Consider the following 14083-nt stretch of genomic DNA (forward strand, 5'->3'; position numbering starts at 1 on the left):
TGACCGCACCTCCAGAGTGTCCATAGGCAAAGAAGCAGCCAACCCCATCCCAGTCCCCATAGGAGTGCCCCAAGGCTCTTGCCTTTCTCCCACGCTGTATAACGCATATACCAAGCTCCTGTTCCCAGCACTCGACGATATGGGTGTCATATACACAAATTTTGCGGATGACACCCAGATCCTTATACCTCTTACAGGCAACTATGACCAGGACACTTTGACAATCAATAAAATTTACGTCATCATACAAAACTGGATGGCATTAAACAGCCCATGTCTTAACGACGAGAAGACGGAAGTCCTCATCGTAGGAGCTCCAGCCAAATTAGCAACCCTTCAGCCAGAATATTCAACCATCAACATCGACGGCACCAATATCCCAGTGTCAAAACAAGTAAAAACACTGGGCGTGTACTTCGATGCTAGGTTGACCATGACTAAACAGATCAATGTACTTTCCTCCTCCACGGCCTACACTTCCAAATTAATTGCACTCAGCCGACAATTTCTGATTCCAGCAAACGCCTCACCCTGGCCAGAGCACTGGTCCTATCGAAATTGGACTACTGTAATGTATTACTACTGGGCACATCCAACACCAACCTAGCCAAAATGCAACTTTTGTAAAACAAAGTCCTGAGGGCAGCGCTAGGCATAAAAAAATCAGATCATATATCCAAGACCAGGAAAGATGCCCACTGGCTCCCCATCAAAGCCCGCATCATTTTCAAAACATTATGCATCACCCTCCAATGCATTACAAAAAAAAGACCTATCTACCTCAATAACACTCTGCATCCTAAAACTAACATAAGATTACTGAGATCCAACGACAAACTCCTCCTGCCCCCCCCCCCCCGATTCAAAACCACAAGAGAGGGGGCAGCAGCTTCACCACTTTAGCCCCCAAACACTGGAACACCCTACCCATCATCATCAAAAAAGCATCCTCCTTCACGATCTTTAAGAAACAGCTAAAAACCTGGTTATTCAACCAATATTAGCACCCAAAAATAGGACCCCTTCCATCGGATACTGTTGTGAATACTTAGGCCACTGTATATTGTTGTGAATATGTTGTAACATATATCATGTAATGCAACTAATGTAATGTTTGAATGTGACTAATTACTAAGCTATCTTATAACCTCGCCGTGACACCCGAGGGTCTGGGCGTGTAACAAATAAATAAATAAAATAATAAAATAAAATCTCCGTCGTCTGGGCAGGCAGGTTCCACCACCTCCGTCAATCCGAGCCCGCAGCTTTATGGGCTCGGTCGCAGTGTTTATTTCGCACGAAATCCCCAGGAATCAGGATGAAAATGCAGGATTATTTTGGCGCTTGCGGGAACTCACTCGGCTCACGTCTGCATCGTCCGCGCGCTGGCCAGCTGCATAACTTTCTTGAGAGCGTTTGATACTTCGGAAAGCTGAGGGGAGGGAAGACCAGTAACTCCACAATAGCAATGACTGACATTTTAATTGTATCCTATCCATGTCCTGTTCATTTAGACCAGTTCTGTTGTTAAGAAAAACCTAGAGCCAGACAATTCAAAGCCTGGCACATTGTGGCTTTCTGTTTTACGTGCTCTGCCTTTAGAGTCCCTATGACTCCTAAGGCATGGGCCCCTCTCTGTTAGTCATAAGTCTAGGCTGGTGATGGCTTTTTCACAGTGGGTAAAATGATTCCAAACTGTGGAATTCATTTTACCTGGCTCGGTCCTGAGTGATACTGCCCAACATTCATCAAAATGGAGGTGGTCTTTGTTTTCCTCGAAGATCTGATGGGTTACACAAGTAGTCCTTGTCCTTCTGTGTATGGAAGAGGTGGCCGCCTTTGACAAATGGCTGGGTACAGGCATCAGAACTGGGAGTTCTAATCAGCCTGGAACCATTTCTGACTGGCAGATATCCGTCTGGGACATTGTGGATGTATTCCTTTGTGTGAGAATCCTTCCTAGGTGCATGGGTGTGCTTAGTTGGATGGCTGGGCCTGGACTCTGAACTATGCTTGGTGTGCGATTGCCGCTATGTTCATCCACTGCCAACTGAGGGGGATAAAAGCACAACCCCCACTGCCCACTCACCTTGTCAACAGCTGGATGTTTGAACTTGCTTGCATGAAGGCCTGCTACTCATGGAAGTATGAAGCTCCACACCACCATCTTGACGCTCTGAATAATCAAACAGCATAGCTCTGCCGCTCAAGCGCCCAAAGAGGCACTTTTCCCTTATTCCGGTGGAAGCAACCGGACCACAGTACCTATATTGCTAGACCTAGAAGCTGGTCTCCCTTTGCTGCTAGGGCTCTAAAGATTCTGTGTTGACAAGACCAGAAAATCCTCATCCTAACACATCTGGCAAGCTCTCAGGTTCCATCTCCCATACCTGGGAAGCTCCAGAAACCTGTGTTGCTTCTATTCCTGAAGGTAGGTCACCAGTAGCTGGCTCTTCTTGGGGTCCACAGAGCTGACCTAATCCGCAGAAGACAGATGATGCGCCAGCAAGCAATGTGGGAAAGCTGCATTACTGGCAACTGCTGACCACGGCCAACTCGCCTTTGCGCTCCTAAGTGTCTGACCTCAGAAACAATAGATCGAGACTAAATCACTATTACCAAATGTCGTGGAGTCCCTCCTGCACGTTGGACTAATCACTAGATCACTCTGTCGGTGCTTAGCATGCACAGCAACCACATCTGGAAACCACTAACCGCCAACTGCAGAATTGCTTTTTTGGGCGACGTTATTGCTCTCTGAATCCTCCAGCGCGGCTGGACAGTCTTTTCATCATGCCTTTCTTTATTCCAGGACTCCGTCTTCAAGGGACTCTTGAGGAGATTGCCTCCAAATGAACTGCTCCTTGGGGCACTTTTGCACAAAGATAACACTTTCCTGCCAGAGCCTGCCCCTACTTGCACTACTGGTAATCTCTTGGTCTCCTCCAGAACCTGCCAGCCTAGACAGAAAATCCTTCTCATGCTTGTTGCTGCATTTCATTTCTAGGTGGAACTCTCCATTTACTCGAAGTACGGTCAATTGAAACTGTATTACTTAGTTGATACATTGTGGCATCTGCTTACAAAATTACTTAATTGTGAATTTACTTTTCCCTTTCCTTTTTCTTACATATAAAGACTATATTTATAAACAAAATATAGTGTATGCACCATCTATATGCAGCTTACAAGGACCTGAAAACTTCAAGCAACGTTGATAATAACACCAAAGTTACATTCTACTAGTACAATAGAGAGTGAGGGATGACATCCTGTGCATGCCTCAAGGTGAGGCCTGCACACAGACGGTACCACACCTACACTTAAGCTTCAATTTACTATATATTTTTTTTTTTTTTAAACTTCTTTTTATTATAAGCGAGGCAGCAAAACACAGGTGAACAGTGTCAGGCAGTAGCAATGTGAAAAAGCAGCGTACATAGCGTAGGTATGCAGCGGTTACTACACATGATGAAACATTCAAAGAACAAAATACAGTCACATCGTAGAAAAGGACATCAGGAAACTATGTCAGGGGTGAGACCCCGAGCCGGTGGGGGGAGGCGGGGGGGAGGAGGTGTCCTGAGTCTCGGCTAGGTCAGACATATAGGAGCGGAACCTGAGCCAGATGTTTCTAGGTCTGGAGTGAGTGGGTTGTAAGTGGGACCAGGCTTCCTCAGAGTCAGAGGCCCACGTGACCGCTCTCAGGCATTGGGCATGTGTGGGAGGCCAGGGGCGAAGCCAACAGAGCAGGATGGAGCGCACCGCGAGAAGCAGGCAGAGACAGGCTAGTTTCTTGGAGTCCCGAGTGAGGCCTGGGAGATCATGAAAGAGGCATACCAACGGAGAGAGAACAATGGGGTGGTCAGTTACAGCAGACACTGTCGAACAAACAGCCTCCCAGAATTGTGCGAGGCGGGGGCAGGACCAGATCATATGGATGTAGTCGGCATCATCCTGGCCGCATCTGGGGCAGCTGGCAGGGTGGTCGACGGACATACGGTGTAGTCTGATCGGGGTGTGGTGAAACCTGTGAAGCACTTTGAATTGGATAAGTTTAAACCGGGAGTTGAAGGAAACCCGTTGCGTGCGTTCGCATAGGTGGGCCCAGCGATCATCAGACATCTGAACACCGAGGTCTGCCTCCCAAGCACATCTCAGTTTGGCAAAGTCTGGGAGCGATCTGGATTGTAGCATGGTACATAACCTAGAGACCTTACCCCTCGTAGGGCCGGGGGGAAGTGAGCTCCTCAATGGCAGGGTCGTCAGGTGGCACTGCAGGAAATGTTTGGTAATGTCGCTTAAGAGTCCTGCGAAGGGATGCGTACTGAAGCCATAAACTCCGGTCTCCTCTCAGGGGCAGGGGAAGGTCGGGCCACTCGACGAATATACCCTGGACAAACACATCGCGCAACAGCTCGAAGCCCGCGTCCGCCCATCGGCGAACCGTACCCGGTGGAACCCGTGGGACCCCAGAGAGAAAATTCCAAAGACGGAGATTGCCAGGGAAGGCATAGGCAGTCCCCGTCAGCTTCCACATCTTTGCCAGTGCAACGGCTGTGCAGGCAACTGGATTCTGTGAGACCCGTGTCAAGGGGGCGGGTTGCAACACCAGGGAGCGGATGTCCCGGTCGATCACCGCAAGCTTCTCAAGTCGGACGTGCGGGGGAGGATCTGTAGTATTAAACCAATAGGAGGTTATTGGATTTGTGACGCCAGCCAGTATTTAAGAAAGTTAGGGGCTCCAAAGCCCCCGTTAGACATGGGAGTGGAAAGGGTCCCGATTTTAAGGCGGACCGCACCCGAGTGCCAAAGAAAGGAGTTCACGGTGCGAGTCAAGTCCACCCCCGGCCACAAGGGAATGTTAGCGAACCTGTAGAGCAGCTGGGGCAACACCACCATTTTCAGCAGACCTATCATGCCAGCCAGAGAAATCGGGAGTTTGTCCCAGACCTGGATCTTAGCTGTCAAGTGTGTGAGATACTCCTGGTAATTTTCATGGAAAGTCAGCTCACGCTGGCGAGTCACCACCGTCCTCAGGGACCCCGATAATGCGGAGATTATTGCGCCTCGAGCAAGATTCCAAATCTTCATTTTTCTTTTCCACCTCGAGGACCCGGTTGGAAAGAGCGACAACCTCGGTGCGCAGGGCTCCCAGCGCGTCCTCAGCGGAACCGACCCGCGTCTCGACCTCCAATACACGGCTGTCAGTCCTCTCAATGTGGGCCTTAATCGAAGATATGGTGCCGTACATATCATCTAGCTTTGAGTGCAGGGCAGTGAAACCCTCTCGCATAAAATCCATCATATTCTGGGACTCCGGGGCTGCGTCAGGCGGGGCGGTAGAGGCCTGCTCAGCAGCCTCCCCAGGTGGTCTCCCCGCAGCCTTCGCGAACATATTGATGGAGCTCTGCTTCCTCGCACCCCCTTTGGTCATCCTGGCCGTTACGTAGATCGAGGACAAGGAAGGAGGAGAAGTGATAACCAAATGCAAGTGTCGAGGCAAGTCCTCCAGGTCGCCGGGACCGATGCGAATACCGGATCAATGTAGGCGGGGAGCAACCAGTGAGCACACCTGGAGACCAGGGGGTGAAGAGAAGGAGAGGCTACGACCCCTCTGAGGCTGGTGGGCGGGTGTCGCCGAGATTGGTGACTAAGAGGATGCAGCAGTCCCGAGCGCGCCCAGGCGTTGTAGGACACAATGACAGGTGCAGAACTCCAGAGAAGCCCTTGGGGGCAATAGCGTAGATTGTTCCCCGGCTCCGCAGCCCCAGGACATCGGCAGCACAAGGGTAGATTGGACGTGGAGAGTGCGCTGCGGCCCGGCGGGTCACGGTGTCCAGGGTGACCCAATAGGCCCCAGGCAGGAGTCGGGAGAGAGGCAGGGCCCGGGCAGGGGCAGGGGCAGGGGGGTCCGCGCCGCCAAGGGCCAAGCAGCCGCGCCGGCCCAGGTGCAGGGGGACCACTCGCAGGGTACAGCAGGAGCGAGTGACCAATCCGGGGCCGCGGCAGCCAGGCGCAGCCCCCCCCACACACCCCCTACCTCTCGGGCGCTCCGGTATCGATGGGGCCCCTCGGGGCCCGGCCCGAGGCCGGACAGCGCCGGCGGGCCAAGCCGAAATGGAGGAGGGGCCGGCAGTCACCGACGATCCTGGTCGGGAGATGTAGTGGATTGAGGAGAGGCCCGGCCGGCCGCGATGATCCGGAGGGCCCGAGGCCGGACAGCGCCGGCGGGCCAAGCCGAAATGGAGGAGGGGCCGGCAGTCACCGACGATCCTGGTCGGGAGATGTAGTGGAGTGAGGAGAGGCCCGGCCGGCCGCGATGATCCGGAGCGCCTCGCCGGGCGGGCGCCCCTCCCCCAGAGCGGCCCGCAGCGCCGCGACCTCAAGTCGAAGGAGAGCCGACACCACCGGAGCCGCGGGGAGAGGTCGCAGCCGCTGATGGAACGGGAAGGCGCAGCCCCGTCCTCGGGACTCGCAGCGGCTCCAGGCTGCACCCAGCCGCAGCGGCAGGACTCCCGAAGGATCGGGTGAAGTCCAGCAGGATCTCTGACAGCGTCGGGCAGAGCGGGACAGGATCGATCGCTCTGCTGCTCCGGAGCTCGACGTTCAAGCGGCCATCTTGGTTGCCGCGCAACAGCGCCCCCCCAGCTTCAATTTACTATTTATGTGTAAATGCGTTGCTCTCATTATGGGTATCCCAGTAGTTAGATGAATGGGAAAGAACATTACTGTTAATGTATAGGCATTCATACACAGCTGTATTTAAATGTCACTTTGTGTTTGCAGGACATGAATTAAAGAGGAGCCTATGCCGGGCCGTAATATTCACTGTGACGTTTGGCCATTCAATACTGCAAAAGGGATTGCCCTTTTCTAAGCCTTCAATTTCAGAATCCTCGCACTACCAAAGATCTTGGCACTCAAAGTATTACCCAATATCGGCTTCAGACTGTATCCAGTGCATAGTAACTATGCATTGTCACTGACTTCATCCTCAACAATAAAGCAGGGTGCAATTCACACCATACCAGCACCCAAAATAAGTTATAATGAACTGGGCCAAACACAACCCATTTTGTAGAAATGTTATGTGCCGTCAGGCAAAACTGGAGGTTTGTGTACTTCCAGAATTGCAATTGCTTTTTTACACTTCCGCCTAGAAATTAAGAGCGCAATTTTGGGCTATACATTTGAAAAATACTGGGCTCTGCATTTTATCTGGAAACACTCCAGCTCACTGACAGATGCAGGGCAAGTGTTTCACCAAGCTTGCCTCTCTCGCTGAGCCAGCAATAAATTGGCTACTTGTATGCGTGGGGAAGAGAGTTTGGAGTGTGGTGCACTGCCCATAACCATATACACTTGCTCATGGCATGGAGAAAGAGGCACTCAAAAACCACTAAAGTGGAGCATTTTTTTGGCTGAGACTATACCAAGGTAGAATGTCGACAAAGGGAGACACTGAGCATTAATGAGCAATATTACAAGAGAAAGGGCAATAGTTAAGACCCTCTGTTAAGTCAATGGCCATCCAACATTCTAATGTTGTAATTGTATAAGAACACCTGCGGCATTCCCAGATGATAATTGCCCAGAAAGATATGTAAACGGTCAAGCAAAGAGGGCTTTTTTAATAAGGTCTCAAGGGCCATCAAAGACCAGGGAAACCAGCCTGTGAGGGTGTTACAGCTTCTATCTGCCTGACGCGCATAAGAAAGAGTTCTAAAGGCATTTTATTTTTTAAGTTGAGAACGGGCATGCAGCAGTTTCTCAAATGAAAAAAACTACCAAAAAAAGATGGCTGCATGGAAAATGGGAAGGGAACTACAGGTATGACTTCTCTATTCCAAACATTAGCCATTGTGTGCACTGTGCGGAGAACATCAGGGGCACTGTGACAGGGGAGCACTCAGGCAGCCGGTGAACCATGGAAGGAGTATCTCTCTGGCAAATAACGTCCATGTTCCACAAACGCAGTTTGCCCGGTGTCGCTGCCCAAGGTGATAATTAAGCAATAAATCCCAAGTTGGGGGGCATGTGGGGAGAGCGCACATTAGAACGTTAGCCCTGGGTCATCTGACAGGTAATGCTTCTCCCTCCGGCACCAACCAGTTTGAGATGTATTGCTATAGTATCCCAGCACATTGTACCGGGATACTCATTTTTGTGTTTGTTGAGAAACAGCAGGTTTGCCTTTTCTCAACTTGAAAAAAATTACAGAACAAGATGCCACCATGAATCAAGGAGAAGGGACTATGTGTAGTTCCCTTCTCCCTTTCCATGGCGGCCACTGCAGGGAAGGAGATGTGCCAGCAAGGGACAGAGGAGCGTACAGTTAAGTGGGAAGGGGGTGGGTGGGCTATGTGGACATTGAGGTGGGATGGGGGAGCAGATGCACTTACCCGATTACCGGTGGGGAATATGGCAGCCTCCCGCTTCCGAGGAGGCTCGGAGTGGAGGCTTTACCATCTGGTAAAGCACCCGTTCTGAGCCTCCGAATTGGCTGGGATGCCCCAACGCCCCCCACCGGATACTAATCTCAGATCTATCACAAACACAAAAAAACAATCCTATTTCCCCCCCCACCCCCCGCCTCTCCTAGCCCACACCCATTGAATCTTTAGTATGTGAATAATCTCCGGTTCATGGAGATAGACTGCTTATTTGGCAGATATATTTAATGTGCATTTGTGAAAGCTAATCGCGATAATACATACAGTATTACAACAATTATTGTGTCAAATTTTATAAAGTGATGTGTTGCTCAATTTAGATTGCACTTTGTTTCACGTGCAAATTCAATGCTTGAAAAAGTGCACTCTTATCTTAAGTGCCTAATTCCACACTCACTTTTTAAAGCTTCAATTACAGTACGATCAACTATTGGCAAAGCAATATGGCAACCAAATATTAATGCAACTTAAAACGAAAGGCAATTTACTGTATGTACTATTAAAAATATGCACAAGATCACCCTAACAAATTACTGTTGGAAATATTAAATATGCACAAGGTCACCCTAACAGCAGCAGGCATGTGACTGTAGTATATTCAGCTCCCACCCCATCACAAACAGGAAAAAGAGATTGTATTGAGGAGCTTGAATGATAGGTGTGGTTACCCACCTCAGTGGAACGCATTTACTTCAACCTCAAACCAGAAAAAGGCCAATTTGGGCCTTCCAGGATTGTTGTCACTGGACATAGCTTAGTGGGGCTGAGCATATCTTTATATTAAAAGAATGAAAATATCAAAATCGTAGTTAAGGATTCTGAAGTCGGAGTTGGTTGGAAAATAACAACAAGACTTATTTGAACTGTTCTTACATGCATCGTTATAGGATAAAATTATCTCGGTTTTCCAAATATTTCCCTGCATCTCGCATTTTCATCTTTGTATATTTCTTGACAATTCAAGTGCTGCAACCAGCTAATAATCAATGTCTGCTTGCAGAATTCCTAGGAATATTTCGCAAATTCAACACATTACACCTGAGAAGAGGAAAAGTCAAATGGATCGAAATAAAGTTTTTTGTCAACGATCTTATAACATATAACCATAACATTCAGGTGCACCAGGCTTATTCAAGAATGCTCTTGGCTAAACAGGCCACCACCACATACAAGAAAAACATATACCTGAAGTTACTCATTTTGTACCCAGAAAAATTTTCATAAATACATATATGCTTTACTTACAGGTATTTTGTTGGGGTGTTGCTCTCGTATAAGTCGCACATCTTCCACTCTCTGCTCTGTGGGGACAGGGAACAATGATAAGTCAATCCGGGGGAAAAAATCTTATATTGAGAACAAGCTGATCTGGTTAAAAAGAAGGATACAATAAACAATAATGAGACTGTCGAGGCCATGTACTTTCACTGGAGTCCCCTGATGGGATTTATGAGTTGTGGGGGTACACATTTGTTAAAAACATGGGGCAGTCTTGTTTTATTTTCAGCAAAAATAAGTTCGCCATGAAAGAAAAACAAGAAAATAAAACCGTGAATACCAAATAAAGCAAGAATCACGGAAATAAAATGTTTAGTAACAAAAGGGTCTGTCTACAGTTAGAAAGGATAGGTGCAGCTTAAATACAATTGCTCCTACTGCTCCCAGTGGATACAGCAGGGGTCGAGCCGCAAATCGAATTTGTATGCAATATGCAAACTTGAATCCATTATAACAATCCATGATGCTTAAAAGGTCTTCTAGAGGTCTCAAATGCTTCTTTATTAGACATTCCAAAATACAAAAAGTGAAAGTAACATAGGTATGCTTGTGTGGCACCAGATGGCCACAGGAACCAAAAGTAGCTCCTGGTATCTGTTGGCATCAAACTAACTAGGTTCCGCAGGGTTAGAAGCAGGAGCTAAATTGTTCCCAGCAATTTCGAACACTGTACATTGCTCCCAGTCGAGTTCAGGGCGCTCTAGCAGGTGCCCGTTTAGTTTTGTTGTCCCTTGAAGGTGTACTTCCCTGGCCATCTCCCATCTCGGTTTGCTAGATTACCTAATATTGTGTGCTACAAGCCAGTCACACTTGATACGATCACAAGGTGGGAATTGCTGTTAAAAAGGGAAAGAAGGGAGAACAAAGGTAAAGGAAGAAAATGGGAGATAGTGGTCTAGTAGAATTCATCAACTATGGCATTTTTCACGTGTTTTGCATAAACACAAACTGTAATCCGAGTAGTGTGGCACTGAGAACATTTATTTAGATGAAGAGCAACTTTCAGCTTTAGCAGTCACCTGTCGCAGATCTGTGTTGAGGACTTCATAAAAAGGGTCTCTACCTCTATGGTGCAACTTACCCATTTGATCTTGCCTACTTCTGTGTCAAACAGAATAGCAGAACTGGGAGTAGTGGCAATAGCATGGGTGGATTATGCATCGCTATGGTAATCACTGCGGAAGGAGTAGTCAGTGTGGCTAGCTCCCCATCCACTCTTAGCACGCGCAAAACAAATGAGAATTGAAGACGGCTCAATCCCTAGGATAAAGGCTGCATATGAGTTAACTGTCCAGAGGCTACAGGTGGCAAGAAACCCTCGTCCCCACACAGAACAAATCCCTCAAGGAGCAAACGTAACAAGAGGCAACAATTAGATCATCAGCAGATTGTGGGGGAGTGGCGGGCAGAGGAGTAGCCAGGATTGTCTGAAAAGTGGGGCCTGAAGCTAATTTTTTTATTTGAGATAGTGAAGAATCAACTTTTCAATAAAAACCTATTACAATTGCAACATAACATACAGTAACGTTCAAAACCAAATTAAAATTGGAATTAAAACACCACAATTTCCAAAACACAATACATTCATGCATGATAGAGATGCATGTCTAGCAGTGAATACTATCAATCTAGATTGATCAATAGAGCCGGAAGGGCTCGAGATATTTCATGGCTGCAAGAGTGACAGTAATACGATGCCCTCCTAGAATCATCAACCACATAGTTTCTGGTGTTAGCGTGCAATAATCTTTGAACAAATGAAACAAGAAACGCTTTGTTCTAGGCAACAAGGCTTGGCAATAGACCATCAAGTGCTTTAGAGTTTCTAATTGTGAGCAGTCATTACAATATCTACAAGTTCGCTCCATGATGTCAAGTTTGGCTATGGTGCCACAAACTTCCCTAGTCGGCCACCAATGTAATTGAAAGCAAAGGAATAGGGTTCTATAACTAGGTGCAGGGAATCTGATTAAATACGTTTCCGGTTGATTGAAAGACTTCATTTTGAAATGTCCAGTCTTTGCATGTTTGTATTAAATATAGGTATCCCAAGATAGGCGCCATCATTTCAGTTTCGCCCGGGTGGGATTTGTGTATAATAAATCTAATGAGATGTCGGCCTCCACGATCACAGTCGTGGCTTTCGCTTTCCAGGAGGAAGGTTTGTCAGAATCAGTTTCTATGAGTGTGGCTATGACAGATAGCAACCTGTTTGGACTGGTAGGCAGGGGACAATGAGACACTTCCTATACAAACTGAGGAGTTTCCACATGTGCATTGCATTTAATGACAGCAAGCCTAGGTCATATCGTATGATAGCTATGGGTTCGCTTGCTGGAAGAGAGAGCACTCTTTTCCAGAACAGACCTTCAAGTCAGTCACAGAATAGTGCAGATTCATGTTCCTTGGTCTATGTCCATACGTTACGGGGGGACAACTTTCCGTTTGTAAAATATGAATAATGGTTCATATGAGAACTTCCCATATTTTCTATGTATCACATGGACTTGGCACACTGCAGTTAGGATTTTCTTTCTTGAGCTATGATCAATAGGGTAAATCTCTGAGACTATTGTTCGTATTGAGTCCAAGATACAGATATTCGGTAGCTACAGAAAAAGGAAGACCACTCAGGAACAACTTGTGAGAGCATGTATGCAAGGATAGTTTTGGAGAAAAGTTAAGTACATTGGTCTTCTTTAGATTTATTGTAAGCTGATTTTGAGCGGTGTAGATTTCTATGGCAGATACCAAATTTTGTAGCCCTTTAGGCGTTTTAAGACATAAGCACAAGTCGCCAGCATATAAAATCCAGGGGATGAAACAAGTGCCCATCTTGGGCGGATCAGATATTACTTTTCTCAATGTATTTCCTATATCAGCTATGAAGAAGTTAAATAAGGCAGAGGCCAGAATGCATCCTTGCTTTAGTCCTCTAGATGTGGGGATGGACTGGGTTCAAATTCCTTCTTGTGTGAGCCGTATTTGTATTGAGGTGCCCGTATAGAACTGAGAGACCAACGTAAGAATGTGCACTGGAAATGCTGCCTCGTCCATATTCGCAAACAATAATTCACGTGGCACAGAATCTAAAGCAGTTTTGAAATCGATAAAGGCTAGGTACATTACTTGGCCCGTTTGCTTGCTGCGCTGTTTATTAAACGAAAGAGCTAATAAGTTCACTGAAGTACCCCCAACCCAGGCATAAAACCCGTTTGAAATCCGTCAGACACTGTGTGTGTTTTTATCCAATGATTGAAATCTCTTAATATGAGCCGGGCAAAAATCTTGCCCGGGACATCCAAGAGGGCAATGGGTCGATAGTTTTCAGGGTTTTCTCAGATTACCCTTCTTATATATAAAAATGATCCGAGATTTATTCCAGGATGGAGGGATTTTCCTGGACTGGAGAACTTGTGTGAATACAGTTAATACTACTGCCCATGCCTCAGGATGTTCTTTTAGAATGCAATTGGTGAGACCATCAGGGCCTGGTGCTCTCGACTTGCTCAATCGTTTGATCTGAGTCAAGATGTCCTCTTTGTCAAGGAGAACAGTGTCTGAAGTATCCCACGGATAATCAGTATTAGCTATATGTGAGACTTGCATTGCGCACAAGTTCTGGAATTCTAGGAAGGCTGTATTCAAAATACTGAATATTTGAGCGCCGTTTTTGCTCGTTAGGGTGGCTAGCATCAGGTCTTCATCTTTCTGTATTTTGTGAGCTTGATACGTCGTCAACCAATTTTTGTATCGCATTTGGAATTTGCGTGACTCAAGGAGCTTGTTTGTTGAATTGGTGCAGGCCATAGTTCTTCATAATTCAGATTTCTTTTGTTGTATTATTGGGTCAAATACATGCTTATGGTTGGAATGTGGTTTCTGTCCACTGGGCATATATTGCTTTTTTTTTTATTTTACAACTTTATTAGGCACAATTACAATTCAGAACATGTATTGTCTCATATGCATTAATATGTTTCAGTTCCATTCTTGCAATGTCCAACCTTGGTTCCCATAACTTTGTATAACTCCCATCAATTCCCCACCCACCTTCCCTCCCCCCACCCTTTAACCTCTTAACACAGGTTGAAGAGAACACATTCCTTATACCTGTGCACATGGGCATTCTCGCCTAACAACCCCATTGCTCTTAAACTCCGCTTGTTATCATAGAACCGGGAAATTACGAAGTAGTGCTGGCCTAAAGAAAACCTGCTCCCTTTCTGCAATAAATTCAAGAAATGGGAGTCAAACCGACAGGAACCTTTGATATGAGCCACTAGCCAAAGCCGTCACTTTCTCCATAGCCATCATTCCCCATAGCCTCACCCACCACATGGGTGCCA

The 14083-nt window shown here is 47.0% G+C and overlaps 1 protein-coding gene across 1 annotated transcript in view; it reads right to left on the reverse strand.

Annotated features, from left to right (window-relative positions):
• Window positions 1-14083, reverse strand: part of MAP1LC3B (microtubule associated protein 1 light chain 3 beta) — a 106977-nt gene that overhangs the window by 80489 nt on the left and 12405 nt on the right. The window contains exon 2 of the mRNA XM_069636190.1: window positions 9702-9757. Coding sequence (XP_069492291.1) covers window positions 9702-9757 — 56 coding nt within the window. The remainder of the gene's footprint in view (window positions 1-9701; window positions 9758-14083) is intronic.

Source organism: Ambystoma mexicanum, chromosome 1q, assembly GCF_040938575.1.
Source record: "Ambystoma mexicanum isolate Mex_15411 chromosome 1q, UKY_AmexF1_1, whole genome shotgun sequence".
NCBI lineage: Eukaryota > Metazoa > Chordata > Amphibia > Caudata > Ambystomatidae > Ambystoma > Ambystoma mexicanum.